This window comes from Protopterus annectens, chromosome 1.part1 (assembly GCF_019279795.1).
Source record: "Protopterus annectens isolate FY-2018-M chromosome 1.part1, PAN1.0, whole genome shotgun sequence".
In the NCBI taxonomy this organism is placed as follows: domain Eukaryota; kingdom Metazoa; phylum Chordata; order Ceratodontiformes; family Protopteridae; genus Protopterus; species Protopterus annectens.
The window spans coordinates 958496924-958523910 of record NC_056726.1 but is presented as its reverse complement, the minus strand read 5'-3'; the positions used below and the strand labels follow the sequence as shown (position 1 = coordinate 958523910).

Sequence of the window (26987 nt, the reverse complement as noted above, 5' to 3'; positions counted from 1 at the left end):
CTTAGAGGCAACTTCTGCCACCAAAAAGGGTCAGTTCAGAGACTCATCCTATACATTCAGAGGAATGTATAGGGACATAAGTGGCTGCAGTTCAGTTATTCTTCTGGCCACAGTAGTAGCCACCAGAAACAAGGTTTTCCAAGAGCAAAAACATTTGGATCTTTGCAAAGCTTGGCTTAGAGAAGGCAAGATTAAGCTTTTTGATCATAAAACTAATGTCGGGGGGACACTGGCTAAGGAATTTCAAGTGCAACACCCATTACAGGGACTGGTTAAACACAGAATGACAAACATGGGAGGATTCACAAGGAAATAAACAACAATGGTTGTAAGGTACATCATAAAGAAAGACCCCCTGAAGAGGGCTTTGATTTAGAGATACTGAAGGACCAAGAAGAGCCTTAGTCCTATCCACTCTGATCACCTATCACATTCTCGGGATCACAGAACTGGGAGGAAGACCTACAAAAGCATTGTAATGTAGAACAAAATTTCCCAAGTTGGCATTTTTTTTCTTTGGGAATGGCTCCTTCTTCCTATACCCAAATGGCCCATTCATTCCTTCTAGGGGCAAGTGCCAGGTTCACATAGCAGGGTAAAGGCCCTACAGCCCATTTGTTTCTTGACAATAAAGCCTAATTAGCACACTTGTAACCAAAGAGTCAAGAGCTTGATATTAGGAAGCAGGCCAGTCTGCCAATCCTGTGGATTACCTGACCAGACTCCCCCTCACTGGCAGCTTGCAAGATGCACTATTGCTTCTCACATGGGGGTGCATGCATGCTACTTCACATGCCAACCCTTAGCCTAAGGTGGCAACCACAGTGCAGTGCAGGTTCAATAGTCTGACATATCTATATTCCTACAAGTGACTGATCATGTTAGCTGCACCTCCTCATTTCCTACAGGACAGACAGACTCAGCAGCTCATCACTTCATTATCTTACAGACACAATGCACAGGGTTTGAGTCTCACATGAAGTAATTGGCTAAGCTTAAAATGGTCCACAAGGGCAGTTAGCTTAGTACTAATCTATGAACCTACTCCCATACTCCATTATCTGACCCCTCCAGCACCCATGCTGCTAAATGAACACTGTTCAGCTGGATCATAATCAATGCTTTATCCTTCTACACCATGGGGAGTAGGTACCAGATGTAAACAGGTCCAAAAATGAGAGACTCCACTTTTGCATCACTGAAGGAAAAAAAAACTATTAGATCTGGTTTCCATCTATGGCTGTTGAGTGTGGTTATGTTTAATTTGTCTGCCATTGTGCTCAGGGATGATGGATGCAAAAGCCCAAAGATGTAATCACTCTTGGGAAGCCATTTCGCATACCATCACTGCTAATCTGCATATCTGATAACTACTACCTTTGTTTATGTACCACAATGCTGTAGTTGGCAATGATAGTACTTAATAGTGTCCAGGGACTAGTGACCTGGATATTCTTGGGGTAAGTTTCAAGGCTTCCATCTTCTTCAGGTTTACATGCTTGTGAAATATGGGTTTTCACCTGTGCCAAAAGGCTCCCAAGGCAAAATCTGGAGCATCTACATTAAAGGTCTGTATCCCCTATGGGACCACCATAGGGATGTCCTGGCTAAACTCTACCTGCTATTAACAAAAATATCACTCCACCTTGATAGCAGAGTTCAGAGAATCTCCTAATGCACAGGGTGGTTGTACTGCTGCCACAGCTTCCTGAAGTAACACTGAATCTTCCTCATGTAAAGTATAGCTAGACGACCATTAGGATGGATGGCAGCATGTCACCTAAAGCCCCAAGGACTATCCCAGCTGATATCTGAGATTTTTTTTCCACATATGCAAAGAAAAAGCTTTCAACTGATATGCTCTGTCTTGGGGAATACAGCTGGCTCTTGTCTGTGACAAAAAGAGCCCCAGAATGTAACTGCACCTGTATGGGACCAGGATGAATCGTAGCAGGCACATTTTTGAAATCTAAGTTGGTTAAAAATTGCACAATGAGCCTCAGTTATCTTTGAATGCCGCTTTGCTATAAGTGTGTGGATCAATCATCCAGGTAGGGATAAGTGCCAATTTCCTTTGTTCTTAAATATGTAAACAGTGGAGCTAGGCATTTTGCAAATATCCTGGGAACAGGCAAAGGGAAGAGATGGAAGCTGACAGTGGTCTTGTCCCATCTAGAAAATAAGTTAAATGTCAGTGATCCTTGCATCTTTCAATGTCTAGAGTGACCAAGAATGATGCAACAGAGAAGGGTCAGGATTTTGAGCCTGGTTACCCTTAAGAACTTGCTTAACATCAACAGATCCAGAATGGGTCTCTAAGGGCTGTCCTTCACTAGAACCATGAAAAGCCATTACTAAAGCTCGTTTACTTGTTCCTCCAGAGGGACTCTGTCTACTGTTCCAGAAGTGAGAAGCTGATCTTGTAAAGGGAGTATCAGATGGGTCTGGTCTCTAAGAATTGAAGACATTACACAAGAAAGAAGGTCAGCACTGAATTCTTATTTGTAGGCAACAAATATAACCTCCCTTACCAACTTGTCAGTACTCAGGCTGTACCAGTTCTACTTGAAAGGACACAGCCTTCCACCAACTCCCCCAGGAGTGTGAGGGAAGAGAAGAAGAATGGAAGGGAAAGGGAAGGGTTTACCATCTTAGTCAATGCTGTTCATTTCATTCCTGTGGAGAGGGAGCTTGCCTCATGTACCCCCTAGTATTGCTGTTGTCTACCACCACCAATTCATGGTTTCAGGCCTGTTCTTTTTTCAAAGTCCACTGTTCACCTAAATGAATTTGCTTCGGTGCTTCCTGTAGAATTGCTAGTGCTTTGCTGCATAACATCTACCACACTTTGGAATGGTACAATAGAACAGCTTCTCTAGTTCTGCAAGGTTTGCCATTCTGGAAGGGAGACAAAAATATAAATAATCATCCAGAGGAGTACCATACAACTACCAAAGACAAACAGCAAAACATTTATCATCCATTTTGGGAACCCTCAATAATACTCTGAGTTTGAGGATTCTGACCATAAATCCTGGGCTGTGTCTATGTTCAATAATGTCACCCAAGTGAAAGCAGGATCTGAATGAGCTATATAATGCTTAACTGACCATGACTGGATAGATTATAAGTGATGTATAATGTTTACAACTACAGTTGTTTCAGTGGTGTTTGTGATGCATAATGTTTTTGTAACTAAAGTTGTCAATATTGTTGTTTTTCATTTATATAAATGTAAGAATGCCTGAATCATACATGATAATTCAATAAAGATATTTTTTGTTTAAATAAAAATAATGTCACCCTAGTAGCTAGACACTATTAAATGCAGCTATGGTACTGCATAGGTTTCCTCTGTGGCTGCAGCCATCAATTCTGCTATTTGTATGTTTGTTTGGCCTCATCTCCAGTCCCTCATTGAAGATTTCAAAAGACAAGATTTTGGATCTATTGTTTGGCCCTGCTGCTGCTGAACTACTTAAAATCCTGTAGGAAAAAAAAGCAAAGTCATGCAGGACTTCAAGCAAATTTTTCTTACATCAGTTCCTGGATGCCAAAGGAACAATCTATCCAAACCCACTACTTTTGTTTGTATGGAACAAAAGCCCCCTGATAAGGGTGAAAAACTTTTAAAGAAAATATATCAGGAGAGACCCTCAGTGGGATTCAAAGCCTAGAAAAGTATCATTTCCAGAAAAAAAATGCTATCATCTTCTGCCTCTCCTCACTCCTGCTGTGGTTCACACATCAGTCTGTCTCAAAAGCTCAGTCTGGCCCTCCCAGCATGGGAATCCATTACTACAGACAAATGGGTTTTGTCCAGCACACAAAATGGACATTGAACGTCCTGGAAAGAGACTCCCTCTCTAAGGGGGAATTCCCTACCCACACCAACCCAGGATCTTCACAGAGATTCATCCGACCTGGACATGGGGGATATGGACAAGATCTACAGTTTAAGTGGTCTCCCAGAGAAATCAAGTAAAACATAACTGAAAAGAAGATGAAAGCCCTTCTCAAAGCCCTAAAGGTGCTGTCTCAGTTTGGAGCCCAGTCCTCCTGAAAGTGTTCATAGACTTCACCTCAGTCATGAGGTACATCAAAAAACATGAATGCTACGCAAGCTCTGATGGCATATGGCATAGCCATAAAAAGAAACCTGTCCTTACAGGTAATTTACATAGGTTTGGTGGACAATGTCCTTGCACACTCATTCAGCAGATCCAGAAAAGACCCTCACAAATGGATGTTCTACAGAGAGATTTTGGACATAGCTCTCAAGTGCAGTACACCCAAAATAAAATTTAACTTCAATATACAATGTGTCTGCTTTTTGTACATGTGGATTCAGTTCACTACAGAAAGAGGAGACCTACTACTGACACACTACAGGTGGGTAAATGTGGACACACACAGTGCATATGAAGGATTTGAAGAACTGGGACATATAAAGTACAACTTAGGGGCCCTTCTGTGACAACCAGAAAGGGCAGCGACAACATTTTCAAGTCCAAATCCCACTGGCAGGAAGAAATTAATTTTTTCTTCTGGTCCCACCACACAGCCAATATGCAAAATAAATTCAAGATACAGGGCAAGTAGCTTGAAAATATTTGTAAAAATGTGTAATGCCCTAAATGCCGGGCACATCCAAAAAGAATTATAAACTGGTGCACCTGCATTTTTTTCAAAAAATAGAGTTAAGGTTGCATATAAAAAAATTCAGTACTCTACAGAAACCAGATTTACTTTCTTTTAAAGCGAGGTCCAAATCAGACTTGAGGAGAAGAAATACATACACAAAAAAATAAACATAACTGCATATTCCTGCTAGACTTACCGAAGAAGATCTACCACAGTTATTGACTCTCTCAGCCATAACAGGGCCATATAGCATAAAGATAAGGTCATTGGCATAGTCATTAGTAATTGGTAGTCTCCATTATAATATGAAACACCATCCACAGATCCTGAGCAAACAGACTCCGCATCTATTAACAAATAAAAAAATATATTTTAGTGACAGATATACTGTACAGTCCACCCCTCTTTCCATAGAATTCTTTCCTAAAGCTGTAGGACAAGAAGAGTAATATGCTAGCAACTGCAAAGTCATATGCAACACCAATAAACACGCAGTAGGACAATATGATTGCAGAGGCCTTCACAAAACATTTAAAAATTAATTTGAGAACTAATAAATAATAATATTATTATTATTAATAATACCACCCATTTGTTAACCAGGCAGACCCACTAAACACACAATTCCTTTTCATAGGGTCAGCAGGCACTGAAGCTGACCATCGATGTGCCATGGAGCTGTCTAGCTGCCACAAAGGCATCAAGCAGAGATTTAAGTCTCTTTCTGGAAACATCACTCATGCTAAAGGAAATCCAGCAGCAGAAGACCAATCATTTAAGGCAGAGGAGTTTTCAGTGACCACTTCATGCAGCCTGGCTGGAAGCACCATCAAAACTTATATCAATAAGTGCACCAGGGCCCTAAGAATTCTACCTTTTAATTTCTCCAAATCTTTTGGGTTTCTATGACCCCATTCCTAAGTCAAAGTATAATTAAAGCTCATTAAATTAGCATTATTTCAATCTTTGATGTTAACCAGAAGTGCGCTTCACAGTACCCATAATGTGCCCAGTAATGACCCCGTCTGCAATTCATAGTTACATGTATCGGTAACATATCTAGGTACGATTGTAAATTCTTTAAAAGACCCATTGCTCCTCCTACTATTGTAACTGTCTGGGTATCCTCCTTCCACAATGCCACTGTTTTTGCCTGCAAATCCTGGTACTTTTTGACTTTGTGTTTCTCTGTACTTAAGACACTGTAGTCACAGGGTGTAGCAATTTCAATGATCAAAACTACTTTTCTTTTCATGGACTACTATATCTGGCTTTCTCGCATCTATTTTTTGAACTGTTGGTAATGGGTGATCCCACGTGATAAAAACTTCATCATTTTATATAATGCTTTATGGCTCATGTTACCAGTGCTTTTCAGTTACTTCACTGTTATAATGTTTGCACTATCCCCAATGCAACAGTCTTGCCACATTATTATGTCTTTCAGTATACAGTCTTTCTACCATTAGTATATCCCAACCAGCAACAAGATGTGCAACTGTTTACAATTCTGGTTTACAAAACCTACATTTTGTCTATTTCTCCCACAAGTTCAATGATCTTGTGTACGTAGCTTGGGCTGCCAGTATTAATCTTTTGTTTTTTGGTTTAAATTCACCTCTCCTTAACAATTCCTGCATTCGATCCTGATCAACATGAGGTTGTTCCAATAGTTTTCTATACTTACATCTACATTTATGCATTTTCCATATTTCTTGCCATCTCATTTGATCCTTCATCTTAAATTATTTCATTTTTTTTCCTTTGGCACATTCAGTTGCTGCCTGATTTTTACCTACTTCTGGTTTGATATCCATTCCTGCTTGACACCAATAAGCTTCTACTAAACTAAGCAGGGAAGTCATCTTAGACCTTCTCAATTTTAAAACTTTCACTAGGTTTGGGTCTTGTGAGGTCAATAGATACATATGCAGTCTTAAGATTGCAGCTCTATACATGTAATCAATTTCAAGGAGGCCCCTACCGCCATCAGACTGGAGAATATACAGTCTTGGTATACACACTGATTTTTATAAATCATTTGATGAGCATGAAACATCCTTCTTTTCCTGTCCAACTGATCCAATACCTTTTGGGGCTTATCACTCCAAAACTGCAAGTTAGGACAGGAAAACCGAATTTGTTTATAGCCTGGACGTTGTTCCTAGATATCAACACTGTTTTCAATACTAATTTTAGTATTCTAAAATGTTCCTTACTAAATTTTATTCACACTTGTTCAAGTTTTATTGTTGATCCTTCATCAGTTCCCAAATATTTATACACTTCCTCTTGCTCAAGTTCATTTATATCACGTTCTTGTCCCACACAGATGTTTTCTTGGTGCTGCAGCTTTCTTGCTTTAAAGGTTGCTTTTGCACGTTTACCGAGACCAAATGACATTCTTATATTATCTGAAAAAGTTTTGACCAGTTGCAGTTGTGCTTTCAGCTCCTCATCTGATGAACTGTACAGTTCTAAATCATCCACAAAAGATGAGAAGTCTTTACACTTTGTTTTCTGGAAGCCAAATTGTAGCCATGACCTAAACTGTTACAAAAACAGCTTAACAGGTTAAGGGCAAGACAAAGAGTAGTGGTGACAAACAGTCACCCTGGAATATCCCCCTTTGAATTTTTATCCCTGGAATAATAATTTGTCGTTTATCTTGGCTTAATTGCAAAGTGGTTTGCCACTATTTCATGGTCGCTGTAATGTAATTGATCAGTACAGGGTGTGTATCTTGTACATTTTTAAGCACTCTTTTAAACATAAACAGAAGATGCATCAAATGTTTTTTTGTAGTCTACCATGCCATACTTAGATTCTTCCCCTTTTTACAGTTCTCCATTATGACTTTGCTTAAGAACAAATGATCCTTTGTTCCACATGACTGTTTTGTTACCCTTTTGTTCTATTGCCATGATTGAGTTTTCTTCTAAATGACTATAAACTCTGTCGGCATCAATTCCAGTCTATATTTTATACGATAACAGAAGGAAAAAGTTAATTGGTCTATAGTTTTTAGGATAGCTTGCTAGATCACTCAAGTAGGAATATTGTTTTTCCTGTTGTTAACCAGGTTGATGTCTGTTAAGGGTGCACATATAAATAGTTCTTACTCATAGCTAAATCTTCATGTAAAGATGTTAATACTTTTAGCCAAGAATTGGGTACTGCAGTTGGGACCACAGTATTCCAGTTAGGAGCTTTTCTTAACTTTGTTTCAGACTCTGGCCATTACTTCATCCTATTTCATATCCTGAACATTTGAACTTCTTATTCTTTCTTTTACTTCTTCTATTCATTTAGCATCTTTGTTATGTTCTATAAGATCTTCATAGATATTTCTCAAAAACATACCCATTTCTTCTTTTTTGGTGGTGTTTCAATTCCTTTCGTCTCATTTCCCAATTCTCTAGAAATTTTTTTTGGGTCATCAATAAACTGCTTTTTTGTACTTTTCCTTGATATCTTCTAAGTTTTTCTGTATGTTCTGATAATTTTAGTTTATTATTTCAGATAGTGCAAGATAGATCCTGATCTGTTCCGATAATGTGTATTTCTTTCATCACATCTATCTTTTTGAGTACTTTTGTTGAGCTGTTCCCTCTTCTATACTCTTCTGACAGTGACACTTCTTGTCTTAATTGCTTTATAGTTTTCTCTATTCGATACTTTGATGATGGCATTTGATTTCTCCCCTTCCTTTTCCTTACTGCCCTGTGTTTTTGTGGTAGGACTTTAATCTGTTATTAATTAAGCTGTGCAGTGCATGCTGTGCATATCATATTTACTTCTGTTATATCACATGAATCTCTATGAAAAGTCCTAATTACTATGTTCATTTGTTTTATCTAACTTCTAACTTTTTGGGTTTTGTGGTGCTGCAGTAGTGTTGTCGCCTCACAGTAAGACGTTGTCCTGTTCGATTCTCAGCTAGAGCGTCTTCTGTGTGGAGACATGTGTGAATGGGCGTATCTTCATTGAAAGTTGTGCGTCAGGGCTGGCAACTCGGCACATAAAAATCCACTGCCAATCATTAGTGGACCGGAGTTCCGCTGTGGCGACCCCTAACCGAGAAAAGCCGAAAGACTCAACATTGACTTTCTATAGTTTATTTCTTTCATTGATGTTAATGTGTCTGTCCATCTCTATTAAATAAAGCAACTCTTCTCTTAGACCATTTTCTTCTAAACTATGAACATACTCTTTATTCTCCATTTACTGTGGCCATTCTATAGAAAGTTCCAGTGCATCTTGCTGTGTCACATCTCTAGTTTCATTCTACGTCATCTGTTGCTCTTTTTTCCTGTGGCCATTCTATAGAAAGTTCCAGAGCATCTTGCTGTGTCACATCTCTAGTTTCATTCTGCGTCATCTGTTGCTCTTTCATATGGGAACTCACTGACCTATCACTCCACAACACAGCTGAATGCATCAGAGTTGACAGTTTCCTGTTCCTTCCCTTGCTGTCCAACTCCAGCTAAATTTTTGTACTGGTTTCCTATGGAAGGCTGCAAAGTAAATTCATATGCCAAATGATCAGATGTTTCCTGCTCCACTGATTTCTCCTTAATTTGGGGATCCATTGCTCTATCCTGCTGTGATGTTACCAGAGTTAGATTTTTAAATCCTTCACCTTGTAGGTAATCCATAACCACACTTTCTATTTCTTTAACTTCTCCATTACTAATCCTCTTTTCTACTTTTCTTCTTAGTTTTCTTTTTTGCATTGTAAGATTTTCCATATCTGGATGCTTTTGCCTGTATTTCCCTTCAAATATCTTTGGTGTTGCTCTTTTTGTACTGATTAGTTTTGCTTTCTCCTTTGCAGAAATACTGCACCATATTAAATCTCTTTCTTTCTCCATGTCTATATTTCTTCTTCAGATGTCTCCTGCACCTCCTGTTTCTCTTTACTTGGGGGACTCATTGTTCCATCATGCTGTGATATAACCTACATTAGACTTTCTACACTAAATCTTTCACTTTGCAGGTATTCCATAACTTCAACTTTTTTTTTTAATTTCTCCTTTACTAAATCTTCTGTTCCATGTTCCCTCTTTGTGATCTTATTTTTTGTATTGTGAAAATTTCCATATCTGGAAGTCTTCGCCTGTATTTCTCTTCTGATATCTTTGGGGCTGCTTTTTTGTATTGATTAATTTGGCTTTCTGCTTCGGGTAAATACTATACCATATCAGATCTCTTTTTCTTTCCCATGTCCATACTTCTTTTTTACACCTTTCAAAAATCTCTAGATTTTCTTCTTTATATTTTCACACTTCCTCCTAGTAAGTATAAGACATTTATGGGTCAGATTTGCAAACAGGAGATCCAACTGCAGGATTTTTCCCTTCAGAAGGTTAAAGTGCCTATTTTCAAAGTCCCACTCTGGAAAACTATTGACTTTTCCTGAACGAGGCTTGATGCTGGTAAATTTACAGAGAAGTCCATCTTGGCCTGGCAATCTACTACCATGCTCAAAAATCCTCTTATCCTTTCCACTGAAAGAAATTAATTTGTCTCTCATCCAGATATGTAAAATCTGTGCAACCATGCATCCACACAAATGTAAATACTGATGCCAGAGAGTTGAACACCCACCGAGTCATGGACAGACCGTAGGTAGCAAAGGAAATAGAAGTTATTCTCACCTATCCTGAACCTTCAATACTGCCTCTTGTATCTATGAATCAGAATGTGTAGGCAGGATTCTTCAGGTCTGCAGCAAGTAAGAAAGCCCTTAAGAAGAACAGTAAAAGAATATCCTGCAGAGTAATCCAAATAAATTCTGGACTACCATTAATAAACTTCTTTATCCTATCAACCCCTCCACACTGAAACCCCTTCCCTCATAACACCACTACTGAAACTGCCACTCTTCTAAACTACTACTTCATTGATACTATCCAAAAGCTAACCCATAAAGTACAGTTGTGTACCTACCATAAATGCAGATGTTCAAGTGTATTCACTGTTGCAGTCATTACAATTGGGTTATCCTGCTGGCAGGCTACCCACAGTTGGCCTGAGTTCCAAAGTCTAGGTCCGGCGTCGGTTGCTGTCGCCTCCTCCCTGATGTCAGTGCGCTAGGGGTATAAAAGATTCAGCCGACGCCATTTTCTTCAGTTTTTCTTGCCCCAGATGTCAGGTGCCCCTAAAATGGTAGGCTCACTAATGCCAATAAGCATACATAACCAAAAAACAAATTTTCCTTCATCTACAAATACACCAAATAGGTTGTATAGAATAGAGAAGTACAGATAAGTCCCAGAAAGGAAAATGGGGATGGTGGGAGGGAAACCTGGACTGCAACAGTGAATACACTCTAACATCTACATTTATGGTAAGTACACAACTGTACTATGTTCATCGTGTTTCACTGTTGCAGTCATTACAATTGGGTTGAATCCCAAAGCTATGGTTGGGAGGCTGGTGCTAAATAGGATTAGGGGAGGCTATCAGGCCCTGCAGAATGGCAATGGAAAAGCCTGCCCTGGATTTAGAGTAGAGAGGTAAGTGATAGTGTTTTGTAAAAGTATGCACTGAACTCCAAGTTGCAGCCTCTAAAATGTCTTTGGTTGGTATTCCTCTGAGGAAGGCTGCTGAAGTGGCTGCTGCTCTGGTGGAATGTGGCGTAATGCCCTTAGGCACTGATTTGCCATGCTGTGAATAGCAGAAACGAATGCAGTGGCCTATCCACTTTGAAATAGTCTGCTTTGAGATAAGTTTTCCTTGTGATCCTGCAGCATATGCTACTAGTTGTTGTTCAGTCTTTCTGAAAGCTTTGGTTCTGCCCAAGTAGAAGCATAGCTGTCTGTGAATGTCCAAAGAATGCAGAAGTCTCTCACCCTTATTCTGTGGGTTTGGGTAAAAGGTAGGTAAGTGAATTGTTTGGTTAAGGGCCACACTGGTCACTACCTTAGGCATAAATGTAGGGTTTGTACTCAGAGAAACCCTGTCAGGATGGAAAATGATAAAAGGCTCCACAGCCATGAGTGCCTGTAACTCTGAGACTCGTCTAGCGGAGGTTATTGCTAGGAGTAGAGCTGTTTTCCAGGATAAGAATTTTATATCATCTGCAGAAGCTGGCTAAACGGAGGCAGTGTAAGTTTTTCCAAGACATAGTTGAGGTCCCATGCAGGTATTGGTGCTCTCCTTGGGGGGGGGGGTCTTATGTTTTGGCCCCTCTGAGGTACTGCCTTAGTAATGGATGAGAAAAAATAGGTGGTTCTGTATTGTAATAAGCTGAAATGGCAGAGGCATAAATTTTAATTGATGAAAAGGAAAGGCCTTTATCCAGCATTTTAGTTAAGTATTGCAAAATCTGAGGGATATTTGGAACAATCGTGTCAATACCCTGTGCCTGGTTCCAAGCACAGAATCTCTTCCATTTTTCTGCATAAGATTTTCTGATGCTAGGCCTCCTGGCCTCCAAAATAACATTCATGACTGCTTTAGAAAGAGGTGTGTCTTGAATGGCTACATTAGCCGCCATGCTGTCAAGTTTAAGGTCCTGAGTTGGCTGTACAGTATCTGACTGTCTTGCTGGGTCAATAAGTGAGGAATTTGAGGTAATGGCCAAGCTGGGCACTGAGACAAGGTCTTAAGGATTGGGTACCAGTGCTGGCGGGGCCAGTCTGGGGCAATCAGAATAATTTTTGGCTTCTCTTATCTGACCTTAAGGAGTACCTTGAGGAGGAGAGGCAGAGGAGGAAAGGCATATACTGTCAGGTTTTTCCAGCTGAAAGATAGAGCATCCACTTTCCATGCTTGCTTGTGATAAGTCCTTGTGCAAATCTTTGTAGTTGGCAATTGTGAGGGGAGGCAAATAGGTCTATGTCCGGGCATCCCCAGTTCCTTGTTATCATGCTGAAGACTTGTGGATCCAATTTCCTCCCGTGGGGATCCATTAGGTTTCTGCTTCGTTCATCTGCCAGAGTATTTATCCTTCCTGGCAGGAATTGTGCTTGCAAATGTACTTGGTAAGTCAATGCGGTGTCCCACAAGTTCATGGCTAGTCTGCAGAGGGGGTAGGAATGTGTGCCTCCTTGCTTATGTACCACATGACTGTGGTACTGTCTGTATTTATCAGTAGTTGTCCTGGATGAAGTAGATCCTTGAAGGTTATCAGGACATTTTTGAACTGCTAGCATCTCTTTTTGATTGATATGTAGATGCATTTGACTTGCGGATCATGTGCCCTGAATACATCTTCCTGTCATATGGGCCCCCCAGACATAATCTGATGCATCTGCTGTCAATGTCTGCCTGGCTGTGGGTAAGGTGAATGGCTGTCCTGTGTTGTGGTGACAGGCTTTTGCCCACCATCGAAACTCCTTTTGCAAGCAGGGAATGAGGGTAATTACGGTTTCCAGGCTGTGGCAATGTCGAGTCCAAACACTTTTTAGATATCACTGAAGTTTCCTCATGTGCAGTCTTGCATATGGAATTAGCAGAATGCAGGATGCCATGAAGCCCAAAGCCTGCAGAATTTTTCTTGCAGATAACTGGGTCTTTGTTGCCAACATTTTGAAATAAGTAGTCAGTTGTCTGTGTTTGTCTGGTGTGAGATAAGCCATCTGGGCAGTTGTATTTAAGCTTGCACCCAGGAATATTATCTCTTGAGAGGGTACGAGGTTTGATTTCTTTTCATTTACTGTGTACCCTAGGCCTGTTAGTAATGTTTTTACAAATTTCAGATGCTGTAGTAGAGTGTCCTTGTTCTCTGCTTGAATAAGGCAGTCGCCCAAGTAAGGATATATTTGAATTCCTCTTTGTCTGCAAAAAGCAATTACTGGTGCCAGGCATTTTGTGAGGACCCTCGGGGTGGAAGATAAGCCAAAGGGCAGTGCAGAGAATTGGTAATGCATTGAGCCAGCTTTAAATCTGAGGTATCTTCTGCATGAATGTCTGAATGGGACATGCAGGTATGCCTCTTTTAGGTCTAAAGTCACAAGCCAAGCCTTCTTGCCCAGCATGGGCAGAAGCTAACAGTCTGAATTTTGGAATATCCAGGAATGTGTTCAGGATAGACAGGTCCAGTATTGGTCTTCAGGTTTTGCCCTTTCTGGGCACCAAGAATAGCCTTGAGTAAAATCTGAGTCCCTGCTCTTGCTGTGGTACTTGCTGAATGGCTCTCGTCCATGAGGGATGAAACTTGTTTTTGTGCCTCTGCCCATTGATTGAGTGGCAGGTCTGGCATACCGTTTGTCCTTGGCAGGGTGTGAAAATGGAACCTGTAGCCCTGGGGTACGATATTTAAGACCCATTTGTCCTGGGTGATCATGTGGCAGTTTTGTGCAAAAAGTGCTAGTCCCCCCCCCCCAAGGAGCTGCCAGAAGATAAGTGCTTGGTGCTGGCAGGGGAAAGTCATTGAGACTGTTTCCTGTATGGCTGTGATTTTTCTTCTCCGCTTTTGGAGGTAGAAGCACCCCATTGTTTAGGCCTGTATGAGCCTTGGGGCTATGATCTGCCTCTGGGGCATCTGTATCTGCCTCTTTGTGGACTGTCTGACACTGGAAAGGACCAATTCTTTGCAGGCCAGTTCCTGCTAAATCTGGGAGGCTGTACCTGTAAGAAATCCTTGACTGTTTGCATAGATTTAGCTTTGTCCTCCATTTTCTTCAACACTTCTTCGGCTTTAACACCTATCATGCTGTAATGGAGCATCTAATAATTTTGCTTTAACATGATCGGGCAGATTCTGTTCTTTTAACCAAGCATGTCTCCTAATGACAGAACCTGTAACAGCACCCCTGCAAGAGGCCTCTAGAGAATCAAAACCACATTGCAAAGTATGCTTTCCTACTGGTTCAGCTGCATGCAATAAATCCTGCATTTCTTTGTTTTCTGTACATTCTGAATTTGTCAACATTTTCTGTTTAAGCAGTGGCATTAGATATTGCTGATATTTAAGCATATGAAATTGACAATTTAAAGCTCTTACAGCCAAGGTAGCAGAAGTATAAATCTTTTTCCCCCATCTGTCCAGGGCCCTTGAATCCCTAACAGAGGGTATAGGGGGTTTTTTTGCAGTGGAAGCCTTGACCCCTTAGGGGCCCTGAGAGAAGGTTTCTGGGTCTGCAGCAGGGTTTTTATAAAGAAATTTATGTAAATCAGAAACCCTGTAGTATCTGTCTGGTTTAACAGGAGCTGGTGGCAAAGAGTCAGGAGACAGTCCAGACTCTGAAAATACATCATCTACAATGTCCAAAACAAGAGGAATAGCAAGGGGCCTGTGCTGAGGTAATAAAAGGAAGTCTCTGAGCCTTTTCTTGGATTCTGAGTAATCTTGGCTCTCCCAGTGGAAAAGCTCCCTCACAGTATGCAGGGTTTCCCCAAAAGAATAATCCTCAGGAGGAGAGGCTGAAGGAACAGATTCTTCAGCATCAGAATCCTCATAGGGAGGAAGAGAATATTCCTGTTCAGAAGAGGAATCAGAAGAAATGGAAACCTGATCTGAAGATGCATATTCTATCTCTTGCCTAGGCCTCTTATCAGGAGGGGGATGGGAACCCCTGATCAAAGTAATTAGGTCTTCGGCCATTTTAGGCATCTGTTTTTTAGGCATGGAGGCCTGTCCAGGAGAATGCTGTACTTGTTTCTTTGTCTTTAGAGCTGCTTTAGTCTTTGTCTTTGAAGCTGAAGTTGGTTTTACATATAACTGTGTAGGCCTGGAAACACCCTCAGAAGCCGATGCCTGCTCAGTGGCTCCGGACCCAACTGAGGGAATAGTTTCCGAGTGTCCAATACCTTGAGTTTCCAGTGGCCTAGTCGGCTCCACGTGGGAGTCGGAAGCGGACTGTGGCTCTGAGGTAGCGGGCATCAGGGGCTGCGAAAGTGCCTTACTGAGAACCGGCGACAGGCCTAGCGGAAGCCTCATCGTCGGTTTTGGACCTCGGGTGCCTGTCCTTTTCTTTGCGCTTTTTATAAACTCCAGTAGTCGGTTGCTCCGACAGCATTATATAGTTAAATCTTCTGCCAATAATGAAATGCGAAATCATACCGACGCTTAATAGTGTGTTGGTTAAACCTAGCACAAAACAGACAACTAGCAACGTCGTGGTCAGGGCCTAGGCAAGGAATACAGTAAGAATGAAAATCCTTATGAGGTATTTGCTTCCCACAAGAAATACAATTATTAACTTTTTCTGACATCGGTCTGGAGCAAGAAAAAAGTTTCCCCAATGGGGTACTTAGCTTTAATGAAGACTTCAGATCTGAAATTCGAATATGAAAATCTCAGGAGTCGGCCGACCGGCACTTGTGAGCTGCTTTTGCTTTGGCCACCGCGCGGCAAGAAAGACTGAAGAAAATGGCGTCGGCTGCATCTTTTATACCCCTGGCGAACTGACATCAGGGAGGAGGCGACAGCAACCCATGCCGGACCTAAACTTTGGAACTCATGCCGACTACAGGTAGCCTGCCAGCAGAATAACCCAATTGTAATGACTGCAACAGTGAAACACGATGAACATCAACACCCCCCCCCCATCTCCCAACAATGCATCTTCCAACAGCTTCTTATTTAAACCAGTCCCCACTGCTTACATCAAATCTCTCTTGTTCAAACTCAAACCTTGTTCCCCCTTTGCTGATAAAACTACCTTGTTACTTTCTCAAAACTGCTGTGGAATCTATTGCCTATCCTGTCTCTATACTCATAAACAGATCCATTACTGAAGCCTGTGTCACTGATATATGGAAATCCTTGTATGCAATCCCACTACATAAGGGGGGTAACTCCACTGACTCTTCTAACTTCAGGCCCATTGCCATTCTGTCCCCTATCTCCAAAATTCTTGAGAAATGCATACATACCCAGTTAATCAAATATCTGCCAGACAAAATGGTTACCTCCACCCAATACTGTTTCAGGCCCCACCACTTTACTTCCACGGCATTACTCTCTTTCACCCATATAGTAGCTGAGGCGTAGCTGAGGCCCGTGATAACATGCTTATTTCCTCCTTATTCCCCGATTTCTCAAAGGCTTTTGATACTGCTTCTCACTCTAAACTTCTTAATAAACTCTCGGACCTCGACCTCTCCAGTTAGCTGGTTCTCTGTCTCACTCAGATAGGCAACAATCTGTTTGTTGGTAAACTGTCCTCTTCCCCCCTTTCGTCCAGTCAACACAGGAGTGCCTCAAGGATCAGTCCTGGGCCACCTCCTATTCAATATCTTCACAAACTACATTCTGCTGGCAAACTTTCTACTCTGTTATAATATGCCAATAATGCCACACTCCTCTCCGTTGTCCACACTATCCCAGACCTTTTAACACTCAGTCAGGACACCTTCTCAGCTGTTGAAACATGGCTCTCAGATAATCAGTTATACTAAACCATAAAAAAAAAAAAAAAAAAAGTCTTCTATTCTTTCCTAAAACCCTGACACAACACAAATCCTCCTTTGTCATCACCACCCTCAATAATACTATCATTAAAGCTGAACCTCATACCAAACTACTTGGCGACACAATTGATGATGAATTAAAATTTGACCTACACATCCAACAACACATAAAAAAACCACCAGAAACTTGGCCTACTTTATAGAAATCAGAAATTTCTCACACCTACCTCCAAAATTTCTCTGGATCGGTCACTCCTCTTACCTTGCTTACTCTATGCTGCCCATATCCTTACTAACACTCAATCTACTCTTTTGTCTAAACTTGACCAAACATACAACAAAATAGCCAGATTCGCCACTAATCTTCCTTACAGCTCTCACCGCGGTCTCACTCTTAAGAAGCTTCAATGGCCTGAATTCTTTCAACTACTACTTCCTTAACTACAGATCACACATTCTCTTCTTTACAGTCCCTCTTCCTGCCCTTCCCTCTCCAACCATATGTCTTACTACATCCCCCTCCGACATCTCCGCTCAACTGACAGACATCTTCTTGATATCTATAAACCCAAAAAGAACATTGGAAAGTCCCTTTACAAGTACTTTATAGCACATTTTTGGAACACTCTTCCCCCTAACTTAAGAACCATCTCTCAACAACACCAGTTTAAGAGAGTTAAAACACTACCTCCTAAATACTTGGTCATGCCCATGCCAAGCTCCCACTTGACATCTCTATAATCTCTACCTCCCCTCTATTTGTATCACATCTCTTCAAAACTTTTAGAATTATTTCCTTCTATTTCTCTTACTCTCACGCTACATTTCTTTACCATCTGACATGTAATACAGTGCTTTTACACTTCTGGCATCATGCAGATGGAATTTCTAACTTCAAAATTATATCTTAACTGCTGTTATACCACTGTTATGTCTTTCCTGGTGATACTTCTATTATAGAACTTGTATTACATTTTCATGCATTGCATATTACTGTAATGGGAATTTTTCCATGTAACTTAAGGTACTGTGCTTTTGTATGTATACTGGAACTTGTCTCCTCAGATTTTGGGAATTGTGTTTTGTATCATTTTTATTGTAGGTTTCTAAATTGATTGGAGCTTTTCACCTCGGGTCCACTGAAAATGGGCATTTGGCTCAGTTGGACCAACCTGGTTAACAAATGTCAAAAATAAAATATGTGCCCTACATCCAAGGCAAAAGGCACGTATGTGAAGTACAAGCACCTAATGCTCAGAACTGAACTGCCCCAGAAGAACCAGAGTAACTCAAGACGAAAGCAAGAACATGTACATCCAGGAAAAGAAAGAAAGATCCCTGGACTAGACAGTAGGCAACAGAGACCAGGGAGGGACAGAATACTTCAATAGTGAGAAGTAGGACATGTACTATTACGGAACGATCATATACAATTGTACTACGTCCTTCCTTATCACTGTTGTAGTATTCTTTACAACTGGGCGTGTACAAAAGCTACTGATCAGGATGGGAGAAGAAAGCCACACAGCCCTCAAAAAACTGTCTCTGTCCCTAGAAATGACATCCAGTTTGCAATGTTTAGCAAAAAATATGTACAGAAAACCAAGTATAAGCTTCCAAAATGGATCTAGTATCCAGACCTTTGGAGAAAAAAAAAAAGAAACACCAGAAGAGTCAAATACCCTGGTAGAATGAGCAAGAACAAAATAAGAAAGCTGCTTGCCATGAAAGGAATAACAAAAAGAAACGGCGTTACCATGAACTCCACAACTTGAGAAAATTCCCTTGCATGAAAGACTGGAAGAGGGAGAAGAGACTGAAAATAGGCAGTCAAGACTAGGACCTTGGGAGGAGAGCTATCATTGGTAAGGTCTGAATCTTGCATCCCTGAAACATTTGACCCCGAGAAGGGTCAACACAGCTTTTTTGAGATTTAGGGTGAGCCCCAAACTGCAGAGAAGCAGCATAGTGAAGAGGTGAACTGCTGAGAGTGGGCCTGAATCCAGAGGTCATCTAAATAAGGGAATATCTGAATTCCTTTAAGTCTGCAGAAGGCTACTACTGGGGCTAGACATTGGTAAGGACCCTCAGAGCCATAGAAAGACTAAAGGTAAAGCACAGAACTGATAATGTGAGGAAGAAGCAGGGGATGAAGGTAGGCCCAGACCATTAGATACATGCACCAATAAGTGTGGAGCTAGCTGTGTTTTTTGTCAGCACATACAGGAGGAAGACACGTTCTTCTGCCCTTATTTACAGAAAATGATTAAAACCAACATAGAAGGTGATTGTAACTCAATGCTCATGGTTTACAGGGCAAGTTGCAATGACTGTGAAGCATTTTATGTGGGAAAACGCTCAGACTTAAAAGAAGGATTTCTGGTCATCTTTTCAAAATTAGAGCCAAGTGCAAGAATAATGCACTGGCTTGGCACCTGCAGCTTCACGAAAGACCCACACTGGCTTTAAATTTCAAATTACTGATCATGTGGAACTTTTGGAACTGGAATGAGACATCCCTAATCTTTAAGAAAAAAAGTGAACTACTCTGGCAGCTGAAACAGAACTCTTAGAAAAACGGGTTAAATTATTATTGCTCCATAAAAAGCATATTAGAATTCAGCAAACTGCCCCACTGTTTAAAAGACTATTACAAATCTGATATGGGGCAGATTAATGCCGACATTACATGCTAATATTGTTATAAACAATTATGAAACGTAAATATTTTACAATGAAGACAACTGATATCGGTGCTGTTTTCAGATACTTTTACTCATTCAAACTAAGTGCTTTCCTTAGATGCCACACTTGAACAGATCTCCAGGGCCTTAATGCTTTATTTTTAACATTTTTCACGGTATTTCCACCTTAGCAATTATAGCTATGGTTTTCAGGGCACTTAGGTGTTCACTTGTAGATTTATACACATTCATTAATATTATGACATTTTTTACACACAAACCCAATGAACTGTTTATTTAGTACGAAAGTGACCTTTGTTAAAATGTTTCAGTTTAGTTATTAATATTTATTATGATAGATGTCTAGTGGTAGATCTTTTTGTTAGTCATTTTGTTAGTGAGTTGGTTTCTTAATAAAGTTTGGATTAGTAAGTTAGCCTTAATAAGCTGTTCTTATATATTTTAATTTGTTTCTAGCTCTTTAGTTTCAGTTCTAAGTAGCACAGTCTCAGTTTACACTATGGCGTTAACGGGAAGGGGGACTTGGTTAAAAGAATGAGTTTATTGTTTTGATTGCTCTTAACAGAGCTACCCTCTGTAACCACTCCCTTGCTCCAAATAACCAGATTATAGATAAATAATGACCGTCTTTAATGTTTTTCATTATACTCAACTAGAATCACTTGTTTGGGTATTTCAATAAAGGATATTCCATTTTTAACTCAACTGTAGACTACCTACTATTTTCTGCTTTACTATTTTGTAGTACATATTTTACAGTTCAGTTTTTATTAGTGAACTAGGTGCATAACATATTTTAAGGAGTGAACTTCACACCCACAACACTGCGAAGTTTCTTCTTTGTTTGTTTTTAACCTAGTATAGGTTGCATACTGGGTTTCCTGAGACTTCAAAGGATACCACAGATTTTTCTTTTTGAAGAAGCAGAGAAAAATGAAAACGTCCTAAAGAGAGGGTGAATGTGTAGATAGATATCCTCCAAATCCTGGAGCACCAGAAAAGCTTGAGGAAGCAACAGAGGAAAAACAAAAAACATCTGGACAGACAACATCCTGAAGGAAGGATGGCTATCATGCAACTAAGTCTAATCTGCCTTCTCATAATTCTATACAACTCCACAAGTTATCAGTCTACCAATATCACTAAACTTAGTAGCCCAACACAGTACTATGCACTCCCACATGCAGACAACTGACATTACAATAATACCTGTCCACAACTTTTCAGGAACAATACAACTGACCAATTCAAAACAAAATACATATGCATTCATTCTACTCCAAAAAAACACAATACTTGTTCATACTCATCTCCAAACTCAAGCATCTGTACCACAGTTTCAATACCAGGATCACCATAAATGGGGACATCCACCCCAACCCAGTCCCAAATCCATCCTACCCAACACAAACCACTTCATCACAATCATCAGGACATACTTCCCCCATTACCTTCATTCACGGGCAAATGACCAACAATGGCAAAACTAACCATCTTTTAATACTAAATATCAATATTAGAAGTATCAAAAATAAAATACCTGAACTGTAGGCCACAACAGCACACTACTCTCTGGATATAGCTGCTATAGCAGAAACCTGGCTAAATAAAAACATAACCTGACTCAGAAGTTCTCCCAGCCGGCTATAACATCATTAGGCAAGACAGACCCCTTCGTAAAGGAGGTGGAACTGCCATATTGTACAAGTCCAACTTAACTCTACTCAACATTCCAAACTCCTACCCCTCTCCCAATAATTGGGACATAGTTATCTAACAACTCAAACTAAACCCCAAAAAATCCATCACCATCATTGCCATCTATATCTCACCTGGTAACACACCTGGCTAGCCTTGAATACTTCTTATCCTGGTGCTCTACCACATACTCACAAGAAACCCTAATTCTTGGGGATTTTAACCTAGACTGGTTCACCTGTATATCAGAAACACCAAGTAAATCTCATAAATTTCCATGGCTATCATCAGTTTCCCACTAAATGTGATAAAAATTCTAAAAAGGAATCCATATTAGACTGGACCCTAACAACCCAAATTGTATCACCACATAGGCAGTCTCCAAGATAGCTTAAGCCAAAACAACCTACTATACCTAATACGTAGCAGAACAAGCCAATGCAAAACCACTACCTATAGATCCACAAAAAACACAAAATATTTCTCTCCTGAGATCCTCAAAACTTTACTCTATAACTGTGATTGGACCCCTCTAAAAACCTTCTCACTTGACCATGCTGTAGCCTACTTCAACAAAACATTTCTACAACAGCTAGACACTTACTCCACTGTACAATGTCATGGGTAGAACCTCTCAACACCCCTGGCTCAGCAAAGAAACCAGAAAATTCTTAAGTCCAGAGACAAAGCCTGGCTCTACTACCAAAGAACCAACGACATACAAAGCCTGACTAATTATCAAGAGCTGCGCAACCGTGCAAAAAAATGCATTAGGCAGGGCAAAAAATCCTATTACACTACCTCGCAAGCTTAATACCAACATAAGTGTAAACCAGTTACTAAAATCCACCCAAACAGCTACCCTCAAACCGACCACCCCTGACAGTAAAGGTCCCACTGAAACACAATTCAACTGCCATTTTGTGAACTCATTTCTATACCTAGTATCACAGTACAGTTCTAATCTCACTGTCCCTCCCACCACGAACAATACTAATACATGCTTTACCCTCAAAACAGTTCACACACCAGCTCCATCAAACTAAAAACCTCAACCACAGCTGCCCTACTCCTTAGCTAACACTCACAGCAGATGCTATTGCTATCCCAATCTCCACTCTCATAAACACATCTACTGCTGAAAACTACATTCCCAAACTCTGGAAAATATCCCAAGTTACTCCCATACACAAAGAGGGGACCTCCACTGAACTTAATAACTATAGACCCATTGCAATCCTCTTGCCCCTGCCCAAAATCTTAGAAAAATGCATTCATACCCAGGTACTAAAATACCTCCTAGACAACAATATCCTGTCCCCTACTCAGCACCACTACAGCCCGCCTCTGCTTCACAGACACAATAAATCAACTCAAAAATAAAGGCCTGCAGGTGTCAACTCTCTTTTTGGACATATCCAAAGCATTTGGTACAGTATCACACCAAATCCTGTTAAATAAACTAAACAAATAAATCAAAGTGCACACTAACCTAGTTCCACAGCTACTTAAATGACAGGTACTAGGCTGTGAAATGGGAAAATTCTCTCACCTCTGTTACCTATAACTACAGGAGTCCCACAGGGGTCCGTCTTAGCACCCCTACTTTTCACAATTTTCAAAAACGACATCCAAACCTCCACACACCATGCATCCATCATTCAGTACACAGGTGATACTCCCTTAATCTGTGCTGCACAAAATATTCTCACCCTCCTGCAAACAACTCAGTTAGCATTCTCCGACGTAGAAAATTACCTTACCGAAGCCCAGCGTATCCTCAATCCTAATAAAACAAAGATAATGATTATAACCCATTCTAACAAAATCAACAGCATTCAATTCACCATCTACTCTACAAACTCTACTCCAGTGGCACAGGCTAAGCTACTAGGAATAACTATAGACAGCCACCTAATATTCGATAAGTTATCTCAACTTAGCTATAAAAAAGTCCATGCCAAACTGGGATCACTCTACCTCATTAAACCGTTTCTCACCAACAATACAAGATCCGCCATTGCTCGCTCCCAATTTCTATCCAACCTACTCTATGCATCCCCCATTCTAACTAATCTCAATAAAAATGACCTAAGCAAAATGGAAGCCTGCTGCAGCAGAATTGCCCGCTTTGCTGCAAACTGCCATTTAGATCTCATCACTGTACTGCTCTGCACCAGCTCCGCTGGCTTGAACTGCCCAACCTACTAACTTATAATGAGCTCTGCCTCTGTCACTCTATTACTTCCCTAAAGTGTCCTACCCTCAAAAACTTAGTACAACAGCACTCAGCCACAAGGTCTGTTCGATCATCAAACTATTATTAGAATTCACCAACAGCAATAATAGCTATGGAGACTCAATGTATAGTAGTACTCACTATATAGTAGTAGTACAGTGGCCAAAAAATGGAACTCCCTCCCTATTAGCATACAAAACGCATCCTCTAAAGCCTCCTTTAAAAACCTCATCAGGCATCACCTAAAGCAAAGCTGGCTGTGCTATGACTGCTCCCCAGGCTAGAGCAATCAGACAAGGCACATATAATATGCCCATCTTAATTCACTAAATTCTCACTCTCACTCACAAATACTGACCCCCATCAAGTTCAATAATTACTACTTTTAAAGCAAGACATTAACTAGTACTACCACTATTTTAATTATAAATGGTTACCATGAAAACTGTGTAATGATTTATATTACTAATGAAGGTTTATTTTCCTCTACTGGGCTGTCTTCATATTACTGCAAAAATAATCTAATGTACTATTACGTATTGTATTGCGTTGCAAAGCACAACTGTTTACCAAGAAATTTATTAATTACTCTTATTATTAATGAATGTTTTTTTGAATCCCGTATATTTCTTGCTGTCTTCATACCACTGTAAAAATATGTCAGTTGTAAATTTTATGTACTGTCATGCTGTTTAAACACCTACATGCATCTGTAATTGTCTTTGTGTGTGAGGCTTTTCTCCCCTGCGCCTCTGCTGAAAAAGGCCCTTTGGCCCTGTCAGACACCCCCGGTTAACAAATGTAAAACAAATAAGTAAAGGAGCCATTAAAAAGGTGCTCAGAAAAGAGAGATCCAGAATGGACTTTCAAGACCCCTCCTTCCTGGGATCAGAAACATCAGCCCATACCCAGACATTCCCCCTCCTCAAACAGCCACCTATTTCAATACATACATAAAAGGCATAGGCAACTTAACCTCAAACTCACATGACATGCCCCCTTCCACACATCCAACTTCTCCTATCTTAGACTCTACCACATTTCCTTCACAAAACACACATATCTGCAACCTCTCCAATACACGTGCAGACAACTCCACTTACTTTACCTTTCAACCACTTTCTATAATTCTCATAAAAAGGCTTTTATGTAAACTAGAACTTTGTTCCACTTCAGCCGACAACCTTCCCTCAGAATACTTAAATCTAGCTGCTAATGCAACAGCATATCCAATCAGCATTTTTATTAACAGATCAGTAACAGAATCCTGTGTCCTAACTTGTGGAAAATGGCACACATTCACTGACATTACAAATTTCCGTCACATAGTCATCATGTCTCCCCTCTCTAAAATCCTTGAATGATGTATTCATCAACAATTTCTCCACTATCTCTTACAAATAAACTAATCACCAATACGCAACATAGATTTTGGCCAGACCACATCACCTCCAGATACTGTCAATAAAGCTTGCAACACTAATAAACTTGTATCTGCAGTATTTCTAGATCCATCAAAAGCATTCGACATGATCTCCCACAGTAAACTCCTCAATCAATTTTCCACACTGGGTCTGTCATCTGCATCTATTCAGTGGTTCTCTAGCTAACTTGCCAACAAGCTGTAAAATGGCAAAGATTCATCTTCGCATACCTTCCCACTTCCACAGATGTCCCACAAGGATCCATCCTTGGCTCTCTACTGTTCAATATTTTTATCAATAAGCTACATTCATCTTCTTGTGAAAGCACCTTGACTCGATTTGCAGATGACTCTACTATAGCTCTTCAAACACCTTAACTCACCTCCAAGAAATCACTCAACAAGCTGTCATCTACATTGAAACCTGACTTACAAAGTGTTGGGAGGGTGGCCTAATGGTTAAAGTGTTTGCCTTACAAACACAAGGTGCAGGGTTTGAGTCTCACAAGGGATAATTGTCTGGGCTTAAAATGACTCACAAGGGTAGTCAGCCGAGTAGTAATCTATGAACTATGAATTGAACTAAAGCCACAATTCCTACTAAACCCTCAAAATAACAAACTCCTCCTCCTCTTTACCCCTAAAACTCACACCCCTAATAAAGTATCTTTCAAAATATTTTTAGCAAATGGCACTGAAATAGAGTTGGTTCACCATACCAAAACTATTAGGAGTCATAAGAGACGATAATCTTACATTTGACTTCCATATCCAAAGCAATATCAAGAAAGCCCATCAAAAATTAGGCATGGTATACAGAAAAGAGAAGTTATGTACTCACCATAACATTCCATGTGAGTTGTTCCATCTCGCCTTCCTTCTTCACGGATGGGTTCGGAGCCGATCCTCGGCTCCGACACGGCCGACTAGCAAGCTCAACATTTTCCAGTAGCTCAAGACCTAGCCCCTTATCCCACAATGCACTGCTGGAATTACCTCAGATCTTGTTTGCTGCGTACCATATAGTGATCCTATAATTATTCTGCCTAGGAATGAAGGCACATTGAGAAACCAGGATGAAGACAGCCTCCAGGTCAACTGCCAGCCAGGAGGGGGAAGGAGGGAGGGACGTGAGAATGAAGGCGAGACGAACAACTCACATGGAACGTTATGGTGAGTACATAACTTCTTTATGTGAAGTTGTTCAATCTCGTCGTTCATTCTTCACTGAAGGGTAGCGTCCCAAGCACCCTAACCCTGGGTGGGTGGCTCACGGAAGTACACTCTTCAGAACCGTAGAACCAAATGAAGCCCTGTCCCTGGAGGCCTTATCCACTTTGTAATGAGTTATAAAAGTGTGAGGTTTAGACCATGTAGCTGCAGCACAGATGTTGTCTAGATGTAATTTGGCTTGAAAGGCTGAAGAGGTAGAAACTGCTCTGGTGAAATGAGCCTTACTAGACAAGGGCATATTATGACAAGAACAGGTGTAAGTGATACAATCCGACAGCCACTTAGAGTTGTTTTGGCGACTGGTTTACCTTTCCTGGCCTCAGAAAAAGACACAAAAAGCTGATCTGATTTCCTAATCTCTTTTGTTCTGTCTAGATAAAATCTAAGTTGTCTGTGAACATCAAGTTTGTGCAACATATATTCCAATTTGTTGGTGTGATTAGGAAAGAAAACAGGCAACTCAATGACTTGACTGATGTTAATCTCTGAACATACTTTAGGCAAAAAAGATGGGTTTGTCCTGAGAGATACTCTTGTCAGCATGAAAGACCATATAAGGAGGCCTGACGGATAGGGCTTGGAGCTCTGACACTCTGCAGGCTGAGGTAATGGTTACTAGGAAGATAGTTTCCCATGACAGAAATTTTAGCTCAAAAGATGATGCAGGCTCAAAGGGAGG

General features: G+C 40.5%; 1 protein-coding gene across 3 annotated transcripts in view; it reads right to left on the bottom strand.

Annotated features, from left to right (window-relative positions):
* TAF1B (TATA-box binding protein associated factor, RNA polymerase I subunit B) overlaps positions 1-26987 on the bottom strand; it is a 1822186-nt gene that overhangs the window by 1277126 nt on the left and 518073 nt on the right. For all 3 annotated transcript variants that reach the window (XM_044079209.1, XM_044079201.1, XM_044079215.1), the window contains one exon: positions 4841-4991. In XM_044079209.1, the coding sequence (XP_043935144.1) occupies positions 4841-4991 (151 nt within the window). The remainder of the gene's footprint in view (positions 1-4840; positions 4992-26987) is intronic.